Source organism: Meriones unguiculatus, chromosome 7 (genome assembly GCF_030254825.1).
Source record: "Meriones unguiculatus strain TT.TT164.6M chromosome 7, Bangor_MerUng_6.1, whole genome shotgun sequence".
Classification (NCBI taxonomy): Eukaryota; Metazoa; Chordata; class Mammalia; order Rodentia; family Muridae; genus Meriones; species Meriones unguiculatus.
In genome coordinates this window covers 39,012,534-39,040,258 of record NC_083355.1, presented here as the reverse complement: position 1 = coordinate 39,040,258, position 27,725 = coordinate 39,012,534, and the positions used below count along the sequence as shown (strand labels likewise).

The 27,725-nt window shown below is 44.4% G+C and overlaps 2 protein-coding genes across 2 annotated transcripts in view; both read right to left on the bottom strand.

Annotated features, from left to right (window-relative positions):
* Asic2 (acid sensing ion channel subunit 2) overlaps positions 1-27,725 on the bottom strand; it is a 1,053,308-nt gene that overhangs the window by 363,726 nt on the left and 661,857 nt on the right. The window lies entirely within an intron of this gene.
* Positions 4,424-4,663, bottom strand: LOC110549610 (cytochrome c oxidase assembly protein COX14-like). The gene has a single exon (XM_021638860.1). It carries the CDS (start codon positions 4,661-4,663, stop codon positions 4,424-4,426), a length of 240 nt encoding a protein of 79 aa, XP_021494535.1.

The window sequence follows — 27,725 nt, the reverse complement described above, 5'->3', positions numbered from 1 at the left end:
ATGCTGACCTGGAAGAGGAGAGTGGGACAAGGGCTGTGATGTGGAGTGCCTTGAGCCAAAAAAGTTGTATGACCATTAGGTAGAAGCCAAGGTGCCCTATCAAAGGCAGAGACTTTAGGAGCACTGTATGAGCCCTCTAGATTTGTCTGTCATTTCCTGAAATGCAATGCTCAGTTCTGAGTTCTACCTTTTAAGCATGTTTTGTCCTAACGTGGTCTCTGTCCCAAGGGCAATGACGCAATATCAAAGCACTGTAATTCAAGAAACCAGAGCAAAGTAACCCGAAAGAATATAGCCTTTCCCAGAGGTGGATGCTAAGTCTCCATTTCTAACAACACCATGCACTTTGGACACAGGTCTCAGAGGTCCCTGAGCTGTAACTGACCTGAAAACCTAACCCCCTGAAGACTAGCTCCCATTGTTACCAGAAGGCACCATGCAAACTTCCAAATGAAGAAAGCAACCAACAATCCTATCCCATTATGAAACACAACAACCAGCGTGGCCCCATAACCCTAAGAGTGTAGTAGTGGTACGCATACCTTGGTTGTAACCAACAGCTTTCTGATTAGACTTAAGACATGCTCAACAAGAGAAAAATCATACCCGGTACTGGAAACTCAGTATCCACCAGGGCTAGTGAAATAATGGATCTTAGAGGAGAACCTAAAATGGCCCCTTTACTAAGCCCCCAGATCCCTACCTACATTTTAAATATTTTTTTCTTCTACCCACAGGTAAGTGTTGTTCTCGCCCCTCATCAAGGAAACTTGTTTTTGCAATTAACTAGAGCCATTACAGAAAGTCAGAACCAATAAAAAGGAGAGCTGTGGAGCCCAGTCCCAAATGATAATGTATAGCACAACTCTTCTACCTAAGACTCAGGGACCACTACAGAAGAGAGGGGTAGAAAGATTGTAAAATTCAGAGCTGGAGAGATGGCTCAGAGGTTGAGAGTGCTGGCTGCTCTTCCAGAGGTCCTGAGTTCAATTCCCAGCAAGCGCAAGGTAGCTCACAACCATCTGTAATGAGATATGGTGCCCTCTTCTGGCATACATGCAGACAGCACAAATAAATCTTAAAAAAACATAAAAGTCAGGGGAACAGGGAGTTCTCTGTGAGATATTTCTCTTAGAAATCCAGAAGCTATACGCATAAACCCTCACTTAAATGACTGCCTAAACATGCACTGAACAATTATGGCACCAATAAACATACGAATGTAGATGGGGAGAAATCCCATGAGTTCTCAACTCTACACAACTCTACAGGTAACTAAGGGATGATGAGAGTAGGAGGAATAGTCTCTCCTAGGGAAGAGCACACTAATTATCTATCCAATATTAAATGATCAGCCTTGAAAACATATATACACAAGTAACACTACATCGACTAAGCAGGTTGTGTTCGTGTGTATGTACGTGTAACAAAAAAGTAATGAAAAAAGAAGCCATGAATTTGAAACAGGGCAAGAAAGAGTATATGAGAGGGTTTGGAGGGAGGAAAGGGAAGAGGGAAATCATATCATTTTTATCACAATCTCAAAAAATAAAAATTAATTTAAAATAAAAAAGAATTGGAGCTTCAGAGTCTGGGGGTGTGGCTCAGTTGATAGAGTGCTTGCCTAGCATGCATGATGTTTTTGGGTTTGATCTCCAGAACCCCACAAACCAGGTGTGATGCTACATACCTGCAATCCAATCAGTCAGTAAGTAGAGGCAGGAGGATTAGAAGTTCAAGGTTATACTTGGCTTCACAGAGAGTTCAGAGCCACCCTGGGGTACACAAGGCCATCCAAAAATAGTTTTTAAAAGAAAGGAAAAAAAAAGAAAGAAGGAAGTGGGGATCAAGAAAAAAGGTAACCTCCCTTTCCAAATATCCAAGATCTGTCACATTGAAGAATGGTTTTGTAGGGCTAATGGACAGAATTAATATTAATTGGTAAAAGTGTCAGCCAGACATAGCTCTGTTCTATATATGAAAGAATGTTCCAATAAGTCAGTGCTGCTCGCAGGAGAAATGTGCTGTCCCGTGGTGCTGGGAGCCCTGGTTTATTTGTTCTATTTGTCAGCAGTGTTGTGGGAAGGATTACGATGTTGGAGGAAGCTCTCAGCTTTCAGGTGCCATCCACTCTTGAGAGGCTACACTTCCAAATTGTTCGTGCTTTTCTGCTCCTTGCAATAATTGAGTTTCCCGGGGTCTACCAGCCCGGGGGGCGGGGGGGGGGGGGCGGAGAATGGGGTGTGAACCGCAAGCGTGGATTATTACAAGTGTAGCCTATGCTGTACCTGTCCTGTCAAGGTCAGACCATTGACCTTGGAGAGAGAATGGTTCCTGCAGTCCTCTCTTTGCTCAGGGTTGTGAAGAATCCTGTTCTATAATGCGTCTCGTTTCCTGCGCAAATAGACCCAGTCTTCCGGGCACGCCCACACCAGTTCCAACCCCTAGTGTGTGGAGCCTGAGGGCCTCAGCTGGTTCTTTTACTGCTTCTGATGACTGGACTGCAGGCATTTCAAAGCAAGAGGTTTTATCTTTCCAGTCCCAGACATGCAAGGGCCTTCTGTATCATGTATCATTTTCATTAAGCCATTCTTCCTAGCAGGGTGACGAGAGCTAGCAGACACCACCATGTCTGGCAAGCATGGGTTCACACTCAAACCCCACACCTACCTTTTACTAGCATGAACTTAATAAGGCATTAACCTCTCTGAAACTCACTGTCTTTGTCTGTAAACTTGGAGGGCTAAGAGAACCTCTTTCATCACGTGTAAGGCTTAAAGAGTTGGTCAGAATGGTGACAAAGGGTTAACACATCGGTTAGCCACTGATACCTGTTTCCTGGCACCCCTCCTGGCTCAGTCTCTGTGCTCAGCCTCCAGGGTTTATCCTTAAGAGCTGTCCTTTCCAGCACCAATGCCTTCTCCAAGGTAAGCACCACCACCTGTGTCCATATCCCATCATCCCCCTGGGGCAAACCACTATCTCTTTCCTCCCAAACCCAATCATTCCAATCCCAACTTCCCACTTCTTCTTTCAGGGAGAAACTGTTCTCTCATACGCTTTGCATTTTAACGACTTCTACAGCCATTGCTCCCTCTGATCTGTTTAATAACATATTTTAAACTAATCCCTTGTAATAAAAGGATTTCATTACTAGCAGAGACAGCTGTGTAATGCAGTGAGTTCATTAGTTTCACTTTTTCTGGAGTCAAAAGTTTTGCAATGCTGGAAAGTTTTGGTGAGGAAGATTGCCTGGGGGAGCTAAGAAAGAGAACTTCAGAAGGACAGATCTACAAGCTACAGAAAGAGGAGGGCTTGTGCCTGGGGAGAGGCCACAAGGAAGAATGCCAAGGCTCCAAGGGTGATGAGGTATTTCACTGAGTAAGGGGCTTCTATGAGGGTGAGGGATCAAAGTTAATAGACTGAACTTCCCTACTCACTCAGAGACAACGGCATCCACTCTAACTTGGTCAGTTACTATATACCTCACATTACATTTAACTCTTTGATAGGCACCGTGTCTTAATTGTTTCCACATCCTTGTATTGGATTTGTTACAAGAGGGTGTCAGCTAAATAGTGGTAAGTCCATTTCCCTCTTTATTTTCTCTCTCAGTGCTGTCCTCTGAACACATCCTACCTCAATGAGCATCACCAAATTGGTGATGCTCAAACTGTCCTTTTCCACCTCTGGCTTCTAGAGATGCATCAGTATCTTAGATTCCTGTTTATCTTTCTCATGGGTCTGTTTGCCGCATATCCGCTTCAGTTGGCTTTCTACGATGGCCGTTATTATCACACCTTGTGCTTTTCACATGCTACTCATTTCCAGCAAGCAGACATTCCCCCTCTGTGCCTTCCTTCCTATCTCTCACTTTCTTGCTGTTTTGATCTGGCCAATCCATTCATCTATTAAGTAGTGAATTCACTGAAACCGTAGGGGCTGGTCTCTAGCCTATACCCAACATTATATCATTCTCTATCCACCAGCGAGACTAACTCATTTGCTTTTATCACAGCCTTATTCTGTGCCTTTCACCCTAAGATCAACCCCACCGACCTTCTCCATGCTGGCCATGGTTCCCTAGCAAAGGCAGGCTCCCTCTGATCACTCTGGTGTCTCCTAGTATCTCTCTCTTTGTGTGTGTGTGTGTTGTAGCACTCAGATTTTTCCATACCATTCTTTTTTTTATTCAAGGCAAAATACTTAATCTCTGTAATAAACCTCACCCTCTTATTTCCATTTATTTTATGGCCTCCACAAACTGTCAAAATGGCACAAGCCAGTGCTGCTGCGGAAACCACGTACTTTCGCCCTGCAGGCTTGAATCATCGTGGCCTAGCTCTTGCCATGGACGGCATGCCAGGGAGGTCTTTTCCAGTCCACGTTTCAAACCTCCCTGCTCAGAAGGGAAGGCCGGGCTCTACATGACTCCTGAGGACTTCTGGTCTTCCGCAGCCTGGCGCCTGGCATTGCGCAGCTGCAAGAAACGGCAGGATCGCACGCTGCAGAGGTAACCCCCGTACACGGTGAGGAGCATCATGGAAGCGGAGAAGGTCTTGCAGCCAGTGTCGGCGAGCTGCTTGGCAGTTAGCACGTCTACCCCTGGATGCTGCAGCTCGGCCGCGTCACAGGGATTCCTACTCTGTCCACCACTCGCCATTCGTGCGGCCGAAGCCGGGAAGAGGCAGACCCGAACGCCACCGAGCCAGTGTCACGACCACTGGCGCGCAGCCCCGTCCCTGACCAGCCAGCCCCTGCGAAGACCCGCCTACTCTTTCCACACCATTCTTATTTTAGCTTCTCCAACACATCACACTCCTTCCATCACAGCCTTTGTCCGCCTTGCCGTGACAGCTAATCTTCAGTGTCAACCTGACTGATTTAGAAGCACCTGGTAGACTCACCTCTGGACGTGTCTATGGGGGCGTTTCCAGCAATTTAACTGAGCAGGGTAGACCCGTGCTTCACTGTCTGTGTTAGTGACTCTTGGCTGGGGTCCTGGATTGAATATAAGAAGAAATGGAAAAAGAGTGTCCCCCAGCATTCATCTCTCTCTCCTTCCTCACCATGAATATGGAGTGACCAGCTCACGGCCCTCCCGTTATGCCCCGTTGACACGATGGACTATGTTTTTACTTAAACTGGAAGCCAAAAGAAATCCTTCTCCCCTTAAGTTTCTCTGGTCAGGCATTTTGTCACAGACATTAGAAAGGTAACTCATTCGCACATGCCCAAGAAGACCTGAGGGGTCAGGTCTTGGCTTCCGGCCACTCTACTGTGTGACTATCACATCCAGGCAAAGACACAGGTGCTCTCCACCCCATTCCATTCCAAGTGGACCCTGGACAACCAATTATCTGCCAAAGGGACTCAGACTCTAGCTTTGATCTGTCCTTCTAGAGTAGCGCCGACAGCTAACAGGAGTGACTCTCAGCTCCCTTCCCAGCCAGATGCCCCTGCAGAAGACCCCTCCTCTTCCACCAGGGTCCTGACCGGGAGAGAGAAAGAAAGCATTTGCATTTGTTGCCTGTCTTTCTATTCCGGTAATGGGCACATACTTGGCTTCTGGCTTGATGCAAGAAGCTAACCAACACCCCATACGAGAAATCAACCATTAACCCCTTGCATCTTCAAGTGTTGCCTCAGACTGCAGATGTGATTAACCGAAGGACACGGAGACGGTGTCCTTATCACTGTGGTCCCAGTAATAACCCAGTGAGACCAATGATCACACCTGTCTCCGCAAGAGGGAAGCCACACAACAAAGCAACTGTAGCGAATGCTATACTGTATACTTGCAGTTTGGTGAGGGCTAGATCTTCAATGTTTTTACCTAAGGAAAAACAGGAGGTAGCGAGGTTAGGTGTTTACCAGAAGGAAAGGTAACATGATCAGTGGAGCAGGGATTGGGTGCAAGTGATTGTGACTTAGGCCATCAGAGAAGGAGGTTAGACCAGAGACAGAGTCCTCTGAGGACCTCCCAAGGTGACAGAGTGGTCCTGGTGATAACTGACTCAGTCTTTGCGATGCCTGTACTCTGGGACAGTGACTACTCATTCCTTTTTGTTTGTTTGTTGTACGTTTTTTTTTTTTTTTTTTTTTTTTTGAGACAAGGTCTTGCTATATAGCCCTGGCTCTCTCAGAAGTCAATGAATAGATCAGACTGGACTTGAACTTGTAATACTTCTCCTGCCTCGGCTTCTCAAGCGTTAGCAGTCATGTGTTACCACACCTAGCCAATCCATTGCTTAAATCTACACAGTAAGTGGAACACTGAGGTCAGGAGTGATGACACAGGGTTTTCAAGGAAGGGGAAACGTTTCTCTTGGAGAATGGTGCCCCAGCAGCAAGAAGTAAAATAAGGAGGCAGACAGAGCCCTCCTGGGGTTTGTAATGACTAGTTCCTCCCATCAGGAAGCTTCCCACCTTGCTCCTCACACATACAGATTTATATGATGGGTGTTCCCTTTTAAGTTACCACTTAACCATCAGAGATGGCCCTGACAACATTTCTAGACATATTGTCAAGTTTCTTCCTCTGGTTAGTGCAGCTGGTTCGGGGGCTTCTTAGTCAGTATACGCTTGGCTTTGCTGTGGTAATAAATAAGCTCTCACAGTTGAGGAATTTCACATAAAAAAACGTTAGTAACTTCTTTGTGCAAAGTCCAAGCAAGGAAGCCTGTCTTCTGTGCGGTAATTCAGAAGTTCAGGTTTTTTTTTCCCTGTTGTAGCTCATCCATCTCAATTCTTGTCATCTATGGGCACCGCAGTGGCAGGGAATGGAGTTCCTGGGGAATTTACTCCCACCCTTAACTGCCCTACAAATGTGCGGCAATGAATGTTTCTGTTTATAGCTCATTGCGGGAACTAGCCGCCTGCACCTACAAAGCAGGCTGGGGACTCTTGATGTGCACACTGGAAGAAGAGAACAGATGTGGAGTGATTTACTAATCAATAGCAGAAGGGGGTCACTAGATTTCTGAGAGTGAATTCTAGGCTCCAAGAGGAATTCCATCATGTGTGAAAAATTGCCGAGCAGGATTTCAGTCAATACGCCAGCAGAGAAAGGCAACATGAAGAACCTATCATGCTCGCTCTCATGAATGAAGCTGACTAGGTAATTAATTATGGCTCCCCCAGGACCAAGATACCTAGCTATTTATTAAACTTGTCAGCAGAAGATCTGGTGAAAGGTCTTGGAAGTATATACCACAATACCTCCAACAAAAGGCTGGGGCACGCTTATGTTCTCATTCCCTTTGCTTCCTCTAGTTAAACTCCTTTTCTTTAGAATATACAACTCTGTTGTTCTGTTTGTATTCAGGCAGTTTGTAGTTACATGTGCTGCATACCAAACAGTCCCCAAAGTCAGTCATATAAAATGCAAGCAATTAGCAGGAAAAAAAAAAAAGGGATCTTAATACACAGTTGACGTGGATATAAAGGACTACACTGAAAACTTGTAAAACATTAGCCGCAAACTGGTGGAAATTGTCATGAAGGTTTCTCAACAAACTATAGGGGGAACAGCTCTACCAATTCTGGACTGAAACCCAAAGGAAAAAACGTTATCTTATAATAGAGGTCCATGTCTTACGTGCCATTATTCATAATATCTAATTTGTGGAATCACCTTTGGTACCTGCCAGTGGATGGATGATGAAATTATGCTATGCCTGTACCATGGGGTATTACTCAGCCACAAAGAAGAAGAAAATTATTGTCTGTAGCAAAATGAATGAGACTGGAAAACAGGTTAAGTGAGGTAAACTAATCTCATAAAGCCAAGTTGCAAGCATTTCAGGAACTTCCAGATCGTGAGTTTTATTTACTTCCTGAAACTTTCTGTTTTAATTTCATTTTTGAGTCTTAATGAGATTCTCTCAGAAGGGAGCGTTTGAATCCAGAGGAAATGGCTACACAACACCTCTCTTACGAGGGATCTGGGGTGGAGGGGAGACCCGAAACTAGAGTTTTATTAGGGAAGAGGGAGGGACCAGATAAAGAGAGACACAAAAGCATAAGAGTGAGTGAATCTCCCCAAAAATGAAGAGGTTGTTTGCTAAGTGGGGCCTAGAATGCAGCTCACTTGATTTTCTCAAACCGGCTTAAACCCTCTAATCTCTCTGCCCAGCGCTCATCTCCTACCACTTGAACACACAGGTTACTTCATAGACATTACCGTCTCCAAGGCCTCTTAGAATTTCCTTGGTCACAACTTTGGTCTTGACTTATTCCGGAGTTCTAAGCTTATTTCACGTTCCATGGAGCCTCACTTCATGAGAATGTCCATTCTCTTCCTCCTGTTTTGGATACCTTCTCTTGATCTTTCCACAGGTCTGAACATTAACCCCTCCTTTCATCCCAGCTTAACCATTACCTCTTCTACCAGCCTTCTCTGAGCACCTGACCCACAACTTTCTCATCCAATGTAGAAAAAACAAAACAACAACTTTACTCTCTGAAAGATTTTGTGTAGAATGTCTACCATCGGATAGCTGTGGGTTCTTGACTAAATGCATTATATAAGTTGTCATCCTCTGCTAAATGGGACTAGAAAAGCTGAAGGCCCAGGTTTATGGAAACAATATAATGAAATCATATATGATGATGAAGGGTTCAGTGAATGACCTTAGGTGTGCCTGTTTATGATTCAGATGTAGCTAGACACATCCAGAGAGCCATAAATAGACCTTATGAGAGCACATACAGATGTTATGCCCCTAGAGAACCCACCTATAATAGGACCGAGTCCAGATCACCAAGCTTGCTTGAGAGGATTGAAAGGTTGACAGGGAGCATGCAACTATAGCAGATGAGATGGTTGGGCTGTGCCCTGGCTTTGAATGCCATCTCTTCTTCTTATTAGCTGGGTAAATGTGGCCTTCACTCTTTCTGCCACTCTTTCCTTGTTTCCAAAGTAGGGATTAAATGCAGAATGGCCTGTTTGATAGGGTTAATGCAGAAATAAGTGAAATACCTTTAAAGGATTTAGAACATCTCTGGCAGACTGTAAGCCTTCAATAAATGCTAATTATCGTGTTTTATGTCATTATTCTCCAGCATACTCGCTATGGACCTGTCTTCATCTTTGGGTGAAGGGGCTGTGAGTAAAATTGGAAACAGACATTTTACTAACCAGCTCTGGGAGAGCTGGGAGGGAACAGAGGAAAACCTGTTCCACAGCATCTGTTACAAGGGTACCACAGGGGAGAAGAGAGCCATAAGAAAAGGCTCAAAACTGGGTCATTCGACAAAAGTGGGTAGAAGAGCAGTTTCCAGCTTTGGTTATTAGCTAGAGTTGGGTAATTTTCATGAATGCTTATCTCTGGGCCCCACCAGAACTGCTGGGCCAACATGTAAGTATTTGCAAAATGCATCTCAGGTGATTTTAATTTGCATCAATGATTATAAAACCCTGGGCTAAGGCCAGATGGGATGAAGTTAGAATGTTGTAAGTGATGGTAGTAGAGGGTAGGTGTGAAGCAAGAGGTATGAGAGTGAGGCGAAACTGGGGGAGGAGTTTATCCTGGACATGGGCCAAGCAGAAGGCAAGATGTGTACCCAGGGAGGCAAGATTTATTGAGGATGGGCGCTTCTTCAAGTGTACAACCTAAGCACTCAGTTTCCTTACTTTATAAGCATTTTTCTTGGTTGCTAGTATTGGTTGGTTGCGATGTGTTTTGAATCAGGCATACAAAAAGGGAAAACTATTCAATCTCTAGTCTCATAGTGATCCCGTCCACCCATACAACTATCTGTCCATCCATCCACCCATCCACCCATCCATCCATCCACAGATCATCCATACACTGTCCATACAACTATTTATTCAATCGACATATATTAGGACTCTATAATGTTAGGCTCTTTAAGGTCAACCTGTTGATCTGCCTCTTTGTACAGATGTCAGGAGTTCAGTCGACTCATGAGGAGAAAGACTAGGAACAGACCCTGCGGTCTCATTGACTCTGGAAATAAGGTGTGAGTCAGCTGGAGACAAGGCGATTTGAGGAAAGAGAAGGATAGGAATGTTATAAATGTTGATGATGGATAAATATCAAACAAGCATGGAAAGCCTAAGGTGTTGTGAAAGGATTGGAAGAGCATTAGAATGACCTTCAAGCTGTTGATTTTAAAATATTAGTTTCTTTCCTACTTAGAACAGATCTTTTTGTAGCCAGAGGAATGTAAAGCTCAGGGGTGGATTGAATGTGAGCGCCGTCTAATCAGATCCTCTCATCATACAAACAGGCCAGAGAGGGGCAGGGCCCTGGCCAGGACTGTGCAACAAGTCACAGACTCAGAGTTAGAAGAAGCTCAGGACACTTAAGCTAAGTTTACATGAAGGCATTCAGAAAATAGATGCATCACTTGTTTCTGTGGATTAAAAAAAAAAAAAAATCATCCATTTTTACCATGTATGGCTTTGGTACTGGAAATGACAGCAGATGCAAGGGCCAAATTTTCCTTTTTCTTGAGAATATATTAATAAAAGAATTGGGCATATACATGCATACTGTCTCATTCTAGCTTTACAAGAATCTGTGACATATGAGTACTCTTTGTAGTTTACAGGTGGAAGAAACAGACCCCAAGAGATTAAATGACTTTGCCAGGAACTCATAGCTTGAATATGGTGGTGCTGTGCTTGAGCCCATGTCTTTGGAATCTAAAGATCACACTCTAGGCTTAATCATTTGCCTCACTTGCAAAAGCTTCTGTAAGGTAATTTATCAATGTATATGTGCCTAGGACTGGCTCAGAATCGCATGTCTTGGCTATGATACCAGAGTGGTAGCATTGAAGGTCACACAGTGTTCCCCAACAATGCTGAAAATATTTCAGATGCCTCTGCTTGGAGCAGGCCTTGAGAAGTTCTCCAAATCTATTTCTCTGTCCTTTTAAAGGCTTGCAATTCTGTCGTTCTAAGTTTAAGTCTCCGGCCAATTTTTGCTGCTTGCCGTGAATAGCTAGGGGTAGGGGTGAAGGCACAGTGAGTCCCGTTAGCTCCGCACAAGTGACTTCGTTCTTTCCTCCTCCACTTGCTGGCCTGAGTCATTTTTCCAGACCTAGCACAAATGTCATTCACAGGAACTTAGCAACACTTTTCTGAGTCATCAGTCCAGGCTGCGGGATAAGGGCACAAGGATCATTAAAACAACCTCTCCTGCTGAGACCACTCACAACTTCTTGGTGAGAGTCTGGTGAGAAAATACGCAATTGCAATGTTGGGTCAAAAAGGATGAAGGTGGTTGCCAATGCCAGAGTGTCCAAATGTTCTAGCCTTGGAGATGATAGCATACGGACTATATGTTGCCAGTGTCCCCTGGAATACAGTTTCTCCACCCTCAGTGCTCACCTGGCACTTTGAATGACACATATTGAAGATCTCATCAGTGGATGTTTATGTCCTTGTCTGTTTTAGGCCTTTTAATAGGAGCATCTACAGCCAGCATGGGTTCCTAACATATAATAGGTGCTCAGAAAGTGAAAACTGAAGGGAAAAATGGTAGATGACATGAGACAGGTGTAAGGAAGGTGAAAGGATGGGAAAATTGGAACAAACTTTTCTAAAGCATGTCTGACCAGGGTTGGCGGCCAAGGGATAGCCCTGTGATCCTGGAAATGAGATGGGTCCTCCTCTCCATCTTTCCTTCTAACTCCAGCATGCTATCAGAGGAGGCCAGTGCCACTGAGAAGCAGAAAGCAGAGCTAAAGGAGCCCCTTATGTATTCTCCAGTTTCTAGCTCTACAGAATTCAATTCCACTCTTCATATTGACCAAGATCCCGGCTTCATTGTGAATAATTCACTATACCTTATTTTTAAACCTCTCTTTAATCAAATCCCTCCTCCCTTTAAACAAACAGTGACTTATATTTGCCAAATAATGTCTTTCTCAATGATGAACACAATGAAAAGGAATCCTACAGTGGAGCAGCACTAAGAGGACTTAGTGGGTTAAGAAAAAAAAAAGACATATGAAATCAGGAGAGAAGTGTGGTGGCAGAGAATGATGGGAGGAGTTGAAGGAAGTGGGGTTTGATTAAAACATATGCTAGTCATGTATGAAATACATTCTCACATACAAATACAATAACTATTACTAACAGTAGATATGACAAAATAGAAATCTTATAGTAGGCAATTTTCCATGATGGTAGGAACAAAGCAGGGACCAGGGGAGCCACAGAGCGAGGTCTCTGTCTACTCTCACTCCTTGGCAGTCCTGGCCGTAATCCATGCCTTGTATCTCTTGACTTGATCACCTAATATACCATGTGATTTACTTGTATAGCTAATGCATTATTTACTTTTTGCCACACCCTCCCACAATGCAGTGTGAGATCCACGAGGTTTGACTACCTCCAGCCACTAGAATGGGACCCAGAACGCAGTAGATGCTCAATGAATGCTTGTTGGATAAATGAAAGGTTTACTGAATCCAAGTTTTGAAAGCTTCTCTGAGTAAAAGAGAGGCGGGACCTTCCAAGGTTCATGGCTTGTGCCTTCTTGAAACCTATCGGAACCAAGCTGGCATGCTTTTTGGTGGTGGTAGTTATGGGGATTGCAATGATAGTTACGGTAGTGATGATGATGGTGATGGTGGTGAGATGATGGAGTGATGAGAATAACAGTGGTAGCAATGGTCACATGCTCTCAATAAAGTCATAAGGAATTCTTTGCATCTACTGAATATTAGAGTTTTCAGAGAAGTTTCACACTATTTTGACTTTAATCTTCACAAAATTTCTTCAAGGGTGACAGGAGCCAGAGCACTTCTATCTTTTTAAGAGATCAGCCTAGTTGAGCTTGATGAAGCAACATGCTGAAGACTGCACAGCCATCAAAACCAGAACCAGGATGGCAACAAGCCATGATTTTTCTTATCCCCCCCCCATATTCCACAATAACTATTTTCTTCTCATCAGTGACATTTATGATGGACTAGAAAATCCTGCCCAGGAGTGAACTGTCTCCTGTGTGTGTGTGTGTGTGTGTGTGTGTGTGTGTGTGTGTGTGTGTGTTTGTGAATAGATGATGGTGCTGGGTCTGTATCAAATGATTATCTGGTTCAAAGTCGTCAGTGCTCTGGCCCACCCAGCACTTACAATCTCATCTTTGTGGACAAGTAAAGTAGGCCCGTGGCAGATAAACCTTGGACTCAACTTCACCACTTAACTGACCAAGAAATTTGTCTTAAGAGGGAACACACTAATCAGACCGAAGCGACACAGAGTCCTGTCTGTACAGGTGCAGGTAGCATCTACTCTGTACTATATAATTATTAATCTTTCTCTTGCCAAGGAGTTTGAGTGAAAACTGTGGTTTTGTTTGTTTATTTGTTTATGAATGTATCTCTCTTTTCCCCTTTAACGATGCAGTCACCTTGACAGGAGGTTTCTGAGGTAGACTACTTAGTAGCAATTCAAGTGATTGGAGTTGGCAGGTGGCTGAGGGGCTCTGTGTGCTGGCCACTATGTTCTTTGTCTACTTAGGTGGTCCTGTCAAAGGTCCCATTTTTAGGTAGAAGCCATGCCCAAGTGAGCCATTACAGGCTAAAGTTGAAAACATGAGGGCAGTATTTAGAATAGTCTTCTTTCCTGGAGAAGAACAAGAAAGAGCAAGCACGCTTAGAAGACAGAGGAGGAGTCTGTTCAGGTAGTTGTTGAGTACCCGTGACCTCTGCTCTTCTACTCTCACTCTAAAATAGAGCTCAGAATGGGAGATTAGCGAACCACAAATCTCTTCTTTGGTAAAAACCGGAGCATTTATTCTGAGAGTTGAGAAGGCCCTAGCATTTCCCCAGGACTCTGAAATCAAGACGTCCAATGTTTTAGAAGTTTATGTAGGTGTACAGTATTTGCTTCATTCCCCCTCCATCTTCATTCCCCACCTCCTCCTGTATCCTACACCCACTCTTTCTTAAATGCACGGCCTGTTGTTAAAACATGTTATTATTAATTAACTACTATATATGCGTGGATATATAAATACAACGTGCTGAATACATTTAGTGCTGCTTGTGTGTAAGTGTTTTTAGGGCTGACCACTTGATATTGGATAACTAATTAGAGAGGCTCCTCCTTGGGGAAGATTGATTCCTCTCTCTCTCTCAGTAGTCACTAGTGGCTTATAGCTTTTCATCTAGGGGGTGGAACCTTACGGGATTTTCCCAGTCTGTGTTGGCATGTCAAGTGGTGTTGCATTGTTTAGGTCTTCTTTAGGCAACCATGTTGTTAAAAGGTCATAGGTACAGTCTTTCTGTCATATATAAAAGACAGTCTCACAGCAGATGTCCTTGTACTCTTAGAACCTTTCTTTCCCCTTTCCCATTATGTTCTCAGAGCCCTAGTTGTACGGTTGTGTTGTAGCTATATCAACTGGGGCTGGGTACCCCACAGTCAGTTGTTTCCTGTATTTTGATCAGTTAAGGATTTCCCTAATGGTCTCTACTGAAAAAGAAGCTTCTCTAATGAGGGGTAAAAGCTACATTACAGACTGGACCTGGGCACAGAATGAGTGACAGGGGCAAGGCCTGGGGTTTGGGCATAGTTCTGGTTGGCTAGGGCTAGGCAAGTTCAAACAAGACTTGAAAAAAGAGCTACCAACATTTCTATTCCAGAGGCTTTTTATATGTATCTCCTCTCTCTGAAGGTGTGTTCAGTTCTTAACTTCTGTCTCTCCTCACTCTTAGCCGTTTCAGCTTTTCACCTGCACGTTTCCAGCCTCCTTATATTATAAGCAGGCGTCTCTGTTTTTCATGCACCTGTATTAGCTACAATACACAGTGATCCCATGCTGCAACAGATGCTTTCCAAATCACAGTGGCTTAAAACAACACTAAGGGTTATTTCTTACCCATTTTGTGTGGGTCTAAACCAGTTGAGATGAAGGTTCTGCTCATCCTAACCTCTCAGGGACACAGGAATACAGAGTTACAACTATGCAGTTGCCATCACCATCTGTGATGGTTGGACTGATTATGCTCCCCACAGGCTTTTATTCAAATAATTAGTTCCTGGTTGGTGGAACTGTTTAGGAAGGATTAGAAGGTGTGGCCTTGTTGGGGGAGTTATATCATAGGGCTGAGCTTTGAGGATTCAAGGGCCTCCCACCATTTTCCAGTGTGCCTGCTTGTGGGTTAAGATGTGAGCTCTCGGCTCTTCCTGCCACCATACCTATGCTCTGCTATCAAGGACTCTAACCCCCTGACACTGTAAACCCAATAAACACTTTCTTTTATAAATTTTGTTTGTCACGGTGTTTTGTCACAGCAATAGAAAAGTAACTAAGATGTCACTGCAAAATGTAAAGAGAAGAAAGCAAGGGGAGTCCTGTGACTGCCTCTAAAGTGCTCTTATTTCACCCACCAAAAGAACTTTCATATCCCTGCCTAACTGGGTTGGATTAAAGAAGGGTTGAAATCAGAATATTGGTCGTTTTTACCAGTATAATCAGTTATGTGCAATCCTCTTCCCTCATTCCTTCTTCCCTTCCTCTCTCTCTGGGATCTATCTGAATTCCATTCCTCACTCTATTTTCACATTAGATCATCATATTTCATTTTTGCCTTTGCCTCCATATTCTTCTCCCCACACCCATCCCACATTTTTTGCCTTTCCTCCCAGCCCCTGAAGGCCACATCTCTTGCCATTCTGAGTACATAGGATTCAACCTCCAGCTTTCAATCCACGAGTTTCCCTTGCTTCTAATTGAGCTTAATGATTTATGTCTTGTAATGGACACAAATGGGTAGGAATTCCTGGATCTCATTAATAATTTTAAACATGCCAGAAGTAGGATTTTTAAATCCTAAGCAAAAAATTAAATGACCATAAAATCTTTGTTCGCTTCCCAGGAGACAATCCCATTTCAACTTGACAGCTTAATTAAAAGCTGGGCAAATTGGACACAACACTTTTAATAAACAGGACTTGGCAGGCCAGGGAAAGAGCTGAAAGGGAGGTGGGAAGGGAGAAGATTAAGTTCATGATGTAACAAGATGGAATGAAGTGGGAGGTCCCTTTCCTATGGAAGGACCTTTCTGTGTTCTGTGGATATCTTCAAGTGACAGGAATGATCCAGAAGAGTCTCAGAGAACAGTTTTTTTTTGTTTTGTTTTGTTTTTTTAATTCTGGTTTCTTTTAAGATAATATTTTTCTATATGGTGAGACAGCTATTGTCTGTGGATGTTCTGGGAGGATGTCTGGGTCCATATTTGGCTCCTTCTGGACAAGCCTCCTTTTAAATTGCCTGCCCACTGAGAAAACTACCAGGGGGTGGGTCTGTAGGCCTAGATCTGAGAGGACACTTCAAGGTTTATGTGGTGTTTCAACATGGGCGCTGGGGATTAGACCCAAGCCCTCATGGTTGCGAGGCAAGTGTCTTACCAGCTAAGCCATCTCCCTAGCCTTCCATCTGCTCTTTGATTATCTATTTTTGTTGTCAAATATTTCCACCTCTACTAAGGTTTAGCTCTCTTCTGGATCGGCTGCCTCTGCTTGGTGTAGGTAAAGGTTGGTCTAGCATGGGGCCCGGCTGCAGCCTCCATTGCCAGAAATCACACAGGAATCACCCAAAATGTATGCATGGGTTCAGTAGAGGCTGTGAAAAGTCCTTCGGTTACCGTCCTCCTAGGCGGATACAGGACTCCACTCACCAGGAGCATAGCCCTTGAAGATTTAGATTAGGAAGAAAGCAGGAACCCAGACTCCTACCGCCACGTTGCCTGACTTGCTCCCCTGACTGGAGGGTACAGCGTTTCCACTGCCATTTAGTACTGTGCCATCTCTCCTCCTTCAGCTGTCTAGTTGGCTCAGGCTTATTCTGAATTCGATATAATTTATTTATGTATAACTGCCACATGCTGCTTTAGTTAAAGTGAAGACTGCCTATCTTTCCAGCATAAAAAAAAAATTAAACAAGGAAAGAAGAAATTAAAACGCATTTAGAAGTATTCTGCCCTTCCCTGCAAAGTCGCATGCAGAGGAACTGGCTATAAGCTCCCGAGTAAGTAAAATAACGATGTCTTGGGCTGCTGTGGGATTTGCTGACCCTTGAACAAGAACACATTCATGTGGAGGGAGAAACAGTTGCCACCGTCCTTCGCCAGCCACCCGCCGACCCTGCTCCACACTGCTTTCGCTACAGAACCTCAGAGGTCTGTAGCAGTTGAAGACTTTGGCATTGATCTGAGCCGTCTGTGCACAGGTGAAGAGGACACACCTCAGAGAGAGGAAGCCACCTGTCTAAGCCACCAAGAAGGGTTGCAGCTGGCCCTCGAGGGAGGTAGCATCCTTTGTCAGCCAATGAACATGACTTTCTGAGACACGCGGCCCTTTTATTGGCTGTGGGTATTTCTAGCTCAGTGCGAAGCTCGTTTTGTCAAGCCGCCTGCTAACTGAAAACAAATTCTACCCTTTCCACTGACTTTCATAATATATATATATATATATATATATATATATATATATATATATATTTTTTTTTTTTTTTTCTTAAAAGACCCCAACAGCCTGGGTTGCCAAGCGTGGGGATGGAAAGGTTTATATGATAGTGTAAGTGCAAAAGTGCTTTTTGAGTGCTGGTACTTCAGGTGGAGACCACAAGTGGCTGCAAATGCATAGAGGTGAAGCTTCTTTTCGGGGGTGATGTAAACATTCTAAGTTTATATTGCGGCGATGGCTGTACAATTCTACATGTTTACTAAAATGGTTCAAGTGAACACTTGAATAAATTCTTGGGTACATAAATTGTATCTCAATAAATTGTATTCTTTTCTTTTGTTTTTTAAAGAAGAAGCAAAAGAAAGATAAAGCTAGAAGTACAGGCTTAGACAACTCTCTCAGGAGAAGGGCAGGGGTAGATGGTGACTCCTGGCTTCCATGGTCATTTAAGCTTAGGCTCTCGAAGGGCCCCTCCTCCAGCCACAGAGCACAAGTGGAAGCAGATGGCACCCTTCCAATCAGTGCCGCTCCAGACCTTTGCCTAAGAACTGCATTTCAATCTGACAGCTCATTAGCTTCTGTCAAATACATGCTGGATTGAGTGACATTTAGAGGGACAACATATGTGCCATGTTAGCACAGGCCCCTCAAGGGTTTTGGAAATCCTATTAGATCCCCAGAATGTAGGATATTGGCACTTCATTAGCCTAGAATGCTTCTGTAGCCATTAGAGCCATGATCTTTCAGCTCCACCAAAGACATGATCACGTGAAGAGAGCGGAGAATTTCAGGCTACATGTTTTTCCTGGTGTCCTTATCACGAGACCCAATGTGCTAAGCACCCCACAGAGTTAGCACCAAGATACAGTTTTTGTAAAATGTTTTCTTTTACATTTGGTGTAGATGTGTTTGTTTGTGTGTGTGTGTGTGTGTGTGTGTGTGTGTGTGTGTGTATTTATGCACTCAGTGTGCATCCATGTACCACAGCACACCTGGGGAGGTCAGAGGACAAGTATTGGAAGTCGGGTTTTCCCTCTTGCCATCTGTGTCCTGGGGATGGAACTTGGGTCTTCAGTCTTGGTGACAAGCTCCTCTCCCTGCTAAGCTGTCACAGTAGGCCAAGGAAAAGTTTATATATTAAAAGTCTGAAATCACTCATTTGCTAAGCAGTTGAATCTACTAAAAAAAAAATATATATCAGGGGAGGAATAATGCTTCCTCCTCATTCCTCATTCTCCTCCTCTTCTTCCTCCTCCTCTGACTCCTCTCTTACTGCTTCTCCCCCTTGTTCTTTCTCTCCTTCTAATTCTCTTTCTCTTCTTCCTTTTCCTTTTGTCTGCATTTTTTGGATAAGTGAAAGAGTAGAGGACTAGGGAGATGCCTCAGTTGTTAGAGTGCTTGCCTTGCAAACGAAAAACCTGAGTTCAATACCCAGACTCATTTCTCTTTAAAAAAGCAGGCCTGGGGCGCATGCTTGTAATCCCAGCACAGAGAAGGTTGAGATAGTAGATCCTCAGCTAGGTTTCAAAAGAGCTAGATTAGAATAAGTGGTGCTTAAGGAATAACACCTAAGACTGTCCTCTGGCTTAAACTCTCTCTCTCTCCTTCTTTCTCTCTCACAAACACATTTCTACACATAACTGAACACATACACAAACATACAAAAATAAAATAAAATACACACACAAACAGCTACCAGGCACAAGCTTGTCTCCAACAAAATCGTTTCTCTAGGTTCTGGTCATTTCATTTCCCTCTGATTCATTTAAGCACCCAACACAGTGCCACCGAAGTTAAAATGATGAATGGGACATGGTGTTTGTGCTCATGGAGGCAGACATAAGAACACAGACACAACTCCATGGCAGCGGCCTTTTCCAGACACTGTGGAGGAGACAGCAGGGGTATAAAAAATGGGGAACCTATATTCAGATGAGTATAGCAGCTAGAGTTTCCTGTGCTCCTGTTTTTGCTGCCCTGTCGGCTAGGTAGAGATTGAATAGGACTAGTCCAATTTTTAGGGAGTGCATATAAAAGCCAGTCTTTGGAGGACATGCAGAAATGCTTCACCTCAGGGTCCACATGTACTAACCCAGTGCTCACACATCAGGATGTAGGATACCTAACCACCGAGGGCCACTGAAAGACCACCCTACAGCTCAGAGCCCACATGGCTGACTGTGCTCACACACATACGGATCTTCCTGCAGTGATGTAGGGCTTCATGCCACAGGTCAGTCACCTCCATAAATTATAAGCCGTGAGAGCAGTGACTTGGGTATGCAAAGATGGATGGGTGCTCAGAAATTTTCCAGGTGGGAGAACACTCCAGACACAGACCTGGCTTGTGCCCTGGTCCATAGATTTGAAATGGTAACATTAGGCTGCTGCATCTCATGCATACTTTCAGCTCTTTAAAGGCAATCTGTGGACATTCCATTTGCAAGGCGCATTTGCATAAATTATAAATAATGGTGTCTAGGCCAAGACTTGTCTGTACCAGACTGAAGGTTTACCAAGGTCCTGACTGCTTTCTTATATTTCCATTCTGTCAAACACATAACAGGGGCCCGAGATTGCTTCCTGGATCTCTTGTTTACTTCCAGTCTCGGTGAAGGCTCTCACATACTAGCTTCATCTTCTGCAAGATAGGAATGATACCAGCAGTCTCTCGGAGCGTTGCTGTGAGAACTGAAGAGGCTGATGTTTAAAATCACCAGTTAACAGTGGACAGTGTGGGTGCACTTAGTTAGCTCTCTGTGATCAGGTGCTAAGTTATTCTGTGACTCTTGCTATGCAGAATCTATAAAGATGTGGAAAGTATGTCCTTACACTAAAGATTACCAGTGTAATGGGAGCCAGAGAATTTAAGAGGATCAAAAGGCTGGCTGTTTGTACACTGCATTTGATGGTGAAAGTGATAACGGATGGATGCTTTGCCCTTTCTGCACTGTCAAAATGAAAGATCAGAGAGAGAGAGAGTCTGCATCCACTCCTAGTTTTCTCTCTTGTATAATATAATGAATAATAAGAACTTCAGCAGGTGGAGAAAGACAGATAATAACAGCAAAAGCTGACCTTTAGTAGCCACGGGCTATGTGCTGAGGATGAGATTAAGAGTTCAGAAGGATATCAGCTTAGAGGAAAGTCAGTGACTTGGTGTCCAAGGTCACCCAGTTATAAGTGTTGGGGCTAAGATTTGAACCCAGGTACTTGGATTCCAAGGCTGTTCTAAGAGCTGCTATTTTATACCAAAACTCTCAGAGCTGTTCTAGAGTCAGCAGGCACTCACATAATGACAACTGTTATTAACTGTGTAATATCTTTGATCCATTTGGCTAATGGTCCTTGATCATTTAAGACTCTATTCAAGTGTTATAGTTTCTCCCTATCTCTGGAAATAGCCTGCTGATATTCCCATGATGCATCACTCTGGGCAGATAGAAGCCTAATTCTCTGCAAATTCTTTGCTTTATATTGTTCTCAAGTGATAGGGAAAAAAATAAAAAAAAAAAGCCTACAAGGTTCCAGGCACATTAATCAAATGTTAATTCAATAAAGTTAGTAATGAAACAGCCCAGTTTGAGAAACAATTTGAACTATAGGCCTCTACAGATGGAGAAAATTAAATCGAATAAATGATTTACACTAAGAGGATTTAATGCAAAAATGTCAAGCCCCATAAGCCAAGCAAGTGTTAGGAATCCTGGGAGCTGAACTGACTTGAATGCGATTTAAAGCATATAGTCTGGGACAGTTTAGGTGTAGACCAGAGGCCAGGCCAGGACATGGGGAATGCTGGCTGGCTACTCAGTCCAGGAGAAGACCCCTAGTAACATCTGAATGTCCACATGAGACCAGTTCCAGGTCCTTCCTGTTCATGTTGGGAAGGCCAGTTGTGGCCTCTCAGACCTCAACAGCGCAAGATGGTAACTTTCTCATCCTTCATACCTTCAGTGACATGTGTAACCAGTAGCCCATGGGACTAACCTCTCCTGAGTTTCCTTTCTTGTTCAGATCCTGGGTGGCATTTAATATGCAGGAGGCACAGGCTGGACCTATGCTCATAAATTAACTTGACTGAATTATGTTTGAGAAAAAGAAAAGATAGTTTAACTCAGTAGCTAATCTTTGTTCCCTTTGTGATTTTTCTTTTCTGTCCTGATTTTCATATTATGACAAATGCTGTGATCATATGACACAGTATGAGAGCTCCAGGTATATATAGACTGGCCCCATCTATGTTGGGTTGTAGCCTTAGGTGATGGGTCATGAGCAAAGTATAACTTCAGTGTAGTGTATCAAGAGGATCATCATTAATAAGAATATCATCATAACAAGAGTATAGTAAGAAATCTAGCTGTGTAGCCATCCTTAAAATATGGGATAAATATGGACTTACAAAACTAAGTAATTTAGTAATTTGTAAGATAATGTAGAATGAGAAACTCATCCCTTGTTCTATTTTCTGTTGCTATAGCATAATCCCTGAAACTGGATAATCTTTAAAGCAAAGATACTTAGTTTTCTGTGTCGGGAAAGTCTAAGAGCAGAGAGTTAAGGAGGACTCAGGCTTCTTCAGCTCCTGGTAGAGAAACAGAAGAACAAGTGGATACATGCAGAAAAGACAAAGCAAGGGGCAGGGAGTTGGCAGCTTGGCTTTAGAACATCTTAATGTCATAGTAGCTAATCTAATCCGGTGAGATCCAGGACTCATTCATGTAGAAGAGGCATTTACACATTTATGAAGCTCCTCCTTCATTAATAAACCCCTCCCATGGGACCCCACCTCCCAACACTGCTGTTTTGAGAAGCAACTCAACAGGAATTTTGGATGAACAGCAACTCAGTTTTTGAAAAGTAATTTTATGTTTAAGAGATGTTTGATGGCAGACAATCACCTTCCTTCTTTCTTTTCTCTTTTTCCACCAGGGTAACAACAGTTTTGTCTTCCCTGTCTTTGGAGAAATTGGTGACAAAGCAAACAAGCAGGGCTGGGGAACGTTCCATAACTACAAAGTGCCTATTGAATCTTGATTGCAGAGAAATGAAAAAAACTTTCCCAATGTCCTGGGTGGGAAGGGGTGAGATAGCCCCAGAGTCTAAAATTCAAACCTCAGGAACAGCCTCCAAGTTCAAATGAAAAAGACGCATATTTTTGTGCTAACCTGATAACTCTCTTGTACTAAACACTGGTCCACCTGGGCAAGACTCACCAAAAGTTTAGAAACAGAAAACTCTGAGACAGCCCTGATCTGTTGTGGAGAGCCGGGGTTTGGTTGCCATGGCGCTGGCTTCTGCCCTCAAAACTGGTAAACCATTATGACCGTTGGGCAACCGTCGTCACGAGCCCAGCCCGGGGCGTCATATGGGGTGATGGGTGAGCAGCCAATCAGGGGATGATACGTCATCTCACACCATGGGTGAGCAGCCAATCAGGGGATGATACGTCATCTCACACCATGGGTGAGCAGCCAATCAGGGGATGATACGTCATCTCACACCATGGGTGAGCAGCCAATCAGGGAATGATACGTCATCTCACACCACTCTGGTGCGAGCAGGGCTTATCTAAACAGCGCCACTTCGGGGCTCAGGGTCTTCCTCCTTTCATCGCTTGACTGCAATAAAGCTTGCTGCAGAAGGATCCTGTTGTCCGTGTGCGTTCTTGCTGGCGAGACGATTACGCGGCTCACAACATCTGATGCCGAAACCCGGGATGCCGGGAGCCTGCCATCGCCGGTGCCGAGGAGACCCCCCGTTCGCGGGGAGGATTCAGAACTGCAGCATCGAGGTATGTTCTGAGAGGTATGTTTGGTCTTGATTTATCTCATCTTTCACCTCAGCTAGCAGGAGCCCTTATTGCTTTCCCTGTTGTGACTGTTGCCCTCGTCCTTTTTCTTTTGGTTTCGTACAAGCTTGAGGGCGACCTCGAAAGGGAAGAGATTAACGAAAAGCTAAGAATAGGCACTAAGGGAGTGTTAGAGGAGATACAAGACAACATGTCAGAAACAGAACGTGACAAAAGATTAGGGGCCCCAATGGATAGAAATAAAGATGTCTCTAAGAAAAAAGGCCCTTCTGCGGATGTTAAAGCCGCAGGAGCGAGAGGTAAGGGAAAGGACGCCCTGGGAGAGAAAGGTGAAAAGGGAAGGAGAAACCCAAAAGAGACGCCTCTTTATCTGATAAAAGAATTGGAGGCTTTGGGGCTTGATAGCTCTGAATCTGAGCAGCTGAATCCCTCTGAGGAAGAGGACTTAGAGGAGGAAACGGCTCACTATGAGGAAGAGAGGCACCACCCTGATGAGCAGCCATTACCACCAAATCGAGAGAAACATGAGGAGGTTGCTCCAATGACGGGCAACGGCTGAAGCATTGCCTTCCACCAGGCTCAGACGTTGGCTGTCTGGCATAATGCTGTATTGACAGTAGGAAGCTTACTGTTCAAACAAAACAAAAAAGGGGGAGATGTGGAGAGCCGGGGTTTGGTTGCCATGGCACTGGCTTCCGCCCTCAAAACTGGTAAACCGTTATGACCGTTGGGCAACCGTCGTCACGAGCCCAGCCCGGGGGTCATATGGGGTGATGGGTGAGCAGCCAATCAGGAGATGATACGTCATCTCACACCATGGGTGAGCAGCCAATCAGGGAATGAACGTCATCTCACACCACTCTGGTGCGAGCAGGGCTTATCTAAACAGTGCCACTTCGGGGCTCGGATCTTCCTCCTTTCATCGTTTGACTGCAATAAAGCTTGCTGCAGAAGGATCCTGTTGTCCTCATGCGTTCTTGCTGGCGAGATGATTACGCGGCTGCTCACCCATCATCCCATATGACGCCCCGGGCTGGGCTCGTGACAACGGTTGCCCAATGGTCATAACGGTTTACCGGTTTTGAGGGCGGAAGCCAGCGCCATGGCAACCAAACCCCGGCTCTCCACAATCTGTAGCTCAATATATTCCACCCTTGAGTTGAGGGAGGGGGTGGAGTCTGGGTTATCTTTGTAACATTTTTTTTTCCTGACAGGTTTTCAGTAACAAACTTACCTGGGTCTCAGGATCTCTGAGTAAGCCTCTCCTCTTCCATTCATAACCACAACCCCCCTTTCTATCACTGAAGGCTTCTCAGAATGTACCCATCAGACTGGGCTGTGGTCTCAGGGCTTGTCCTTTCTTCTCCCCATTTCATTCTTCTTTTTTGCTAATCTAGACACTCAGACCCATCAAGGTCCATCCTTAAGCCATTCATTGAATGTCCTTCCCTTAACCCACCTCTGTTCTAGTGTACACATAGGGGAGGGTGGCATGGCATCTTGTCTCTCCCTTTGCATGTCTTCTTGAACTCAGGGAGGTTTTATAAACTTGGCAGCAGCAAGTCTTTCCTTTGTATTCAGCCTATAATGCTGAGGATGAAAGAGGATGCCAGAGATACTTACTGGAGCCATGTATAGCCCACAAGAGACATTTGTAGAAGATTGTTGGAAGTGTGTGTGTGTGTGTGTGTGTGTGTGTGTGTGTGTATGAATAAATGAAAAAAATAAATCAATAAATGCCCCAAATAGGAGCATGATTAACAAATGATTAACAATTAGAATAGGTAGGGAAAAGAGCAAATGAATAAATGAATGGATGGATGATGTATGGGCACACTTGGGTCAACACACTAAACTGCAAATGCACACAGGCTGCTGCTCCTCCAGGTTGCCAACTTGGCGTGTGTGGTCCCGCTTGGCAGGCTCCCTCAGAATGTTCGTTGGAGTAGCAATTTTCTATCATATTGTTTCAAATTTGGATTATATGATTGCTGCCATTTGTCCTCGAATGATTAGAAAAACTTTGAGGTGACAAAAGAAAAAGAGCTTTTCCAATGGAGAGATCTCCTAAACGCCCCCTCCCCCTAGTATCAATGCCAGATTTCCAGAGCTGGTCTGTCATTATGTCAGTCTGATGTTAATTAAAATGGTAATTGGAAGAGGGTTTTCAAACAGCCTCCCTTGCTCTGCAAGTGAGTCTTCCTGCTGGGCTGAATTTGGAGGCAGAGAAGCTGGCTCGGAAGGAGGTAAAGGTTCTGAGTTCTTGCATGCCTGGGGCCAACCCAGGTACCTGTCTGCATTGGTGGCTTTAGGTGGCAGGTTAAAGTTCTAGTTTCACTTGGATTCCGTGCTCTAAGATCTAGGGAGGCACTGGGAAGGAAAAGGAGGTGGATGGGAGGAAAGCCATGGCGTTTACAGACCCAGATGGAAGCACCAGCATTACCTAAGACCCATGGTGTGATTTTACACAAATGTCTTAAGTGGTTTTTAAGCAAGACCTGTGAGCCCCACTTTCCTCATTGGTAAAGGGGGGTGATGACACCAGCTTACATGGAAGCACAGACCAGGGGAAGAGGAAATGAAAGTGAGAAGGTTTCGCCAGCATGGTAAGTGCATGCTACCCACCACCCACCAGGAACACAATCCTTTGTGTGTCTCTCCAGGGAGGTTTGCTTAGTTGGTTATGTTCCTCAAAATACATGGGGGAAAAAAGCAACTTAAGAAAAGATGGACTCATTTAGGCTCACCGTTTGAGGGGACGGTTCATAGCAGTAGGGGGCGGGGCAAAGCAGAACCCGATACAGCAGTCAAGGAGTAGACCTGATTGCTGATGCTCAGCTCACTTCCTCCTTTCTATTCAGTCTAGAACCCCAGCCCACAGAAGGGTGCCACTCAAATTCAGATTGAGTCTCCCACCTCAATGACTCTAATTTAGAAACAGATATGCCCAGAGATTTGTTTCTTAGGTGAATCTAGAGCCTGTCAAGGAGATGATCTATGTTAACCATCACAGTTGGGTTTTAAACAAGCTATGGGTCCCATGGCATCATTTGAGTTCAATCAAAATATAAGTGAATCTACGTAATCTATATATAGATTACATAATCTATAAACAAATAAACTGCTTTTGGCTACTCTCTCATTTGCTGTTGAGTCATTCAGCCCAAGGCTTGAGGGGCCATTTTCCAGCTTAACTTGGTCCCATTGTTTTCTTCCATATTGGAAGGGAAAGGGTGGAAGCTCATTGTGATTGTTGCAGCTCAAGCCCTGTGGCTTCTGTGAAACCCACGTGATTTTTGGAATTCTGGTGCTAATGAGGATGCCATGGATGTGATTTTGACCTGACTTCCCATGGCTGGTGACAGCTGAGACATGGAGAAGGGGCCACCAGCTTACTGCATCCCCTCTCTACTTGAGGCAGTACGTAGGGTGTTCCACATCTGTGACCTCCTGATACCATTGTTGGGGCCGTCCTTGAAGACTGCATCAATCTTCCTTTGAAGTACTGAAGGCCTGGAGATGTCTAATTGCTTGTTCAAAGCCACAGAGAGAAAGAGAATTCAAACCTAAAGGCGATGAGGGTGTTGCTCTGCAATTCCCTTAAGAATTCACCACTTTGCCCGTGGGCTTCCAGCTGGATGTGAGCTCTATCTCTAGAGGTGGGTGGATGAAGCTGAGACCAGAGGGAAGAGGATTACTTTGTTGGGCTTCTGAGAGTGTGAGAGGAGTCACGTGACGAGGGGGAGAAGTTGGGTGTCCTATGGTTGGCCCAACACCCACGGAGGAGAAAGGAACAGTGAGTGAGTTTACATCTGAGGAACAGATTATCTACGGTTTGGCAAATCAGGAACTAAAGTTATGAGAGGGTGAGGCCCAATAGAAGGCTCAGAGACTAATGCAAAGTGGCTGGGGAGGGATGCAAAGATTCCCCACCTACTGCTCCTAGCAGAGGCTGCGGAAGGTGTTGAGTGTGTGCTGCATTAGGTCCAGTGAGGCACTTCTGTACCCCTGCCTAGAAGGTGGTTAGCCTCTGAATGACTGAAAACATGGCTGGAGTTCTTCAGGGATCGGAAAGAAAGGGGTAAAAATGAGGAATACCATGCTGTCCTGGAGGGTGTGTTGCAAAGTCTCAAACAAGAAAAGTGTGACAGCCAAGCTGAGAGCTTAGACTCAGGGTTAAAGAGAGTCCCAAATGTTTTTACTCAAGACTGAATGCCCCAGAAGGGAAGAAGAATCAGCAATTCCATTCATTAAGGGCTCATTGACAGTTCTATTATAAGGACTAATCGTTTGTTGTTATTGAGATCTTTCTCCTTGATTAAAACCATTAGCACCAGTAAGTAACCGTCAATCCATCAACAAGCTTTCTTAAAAGCCCTTAATTCTGAGGTCCTCATAGCACACCTACACTCAGTTTGACCGTTAAGCCATCTTTTGTATGTTGCCTGTATGTTGTCT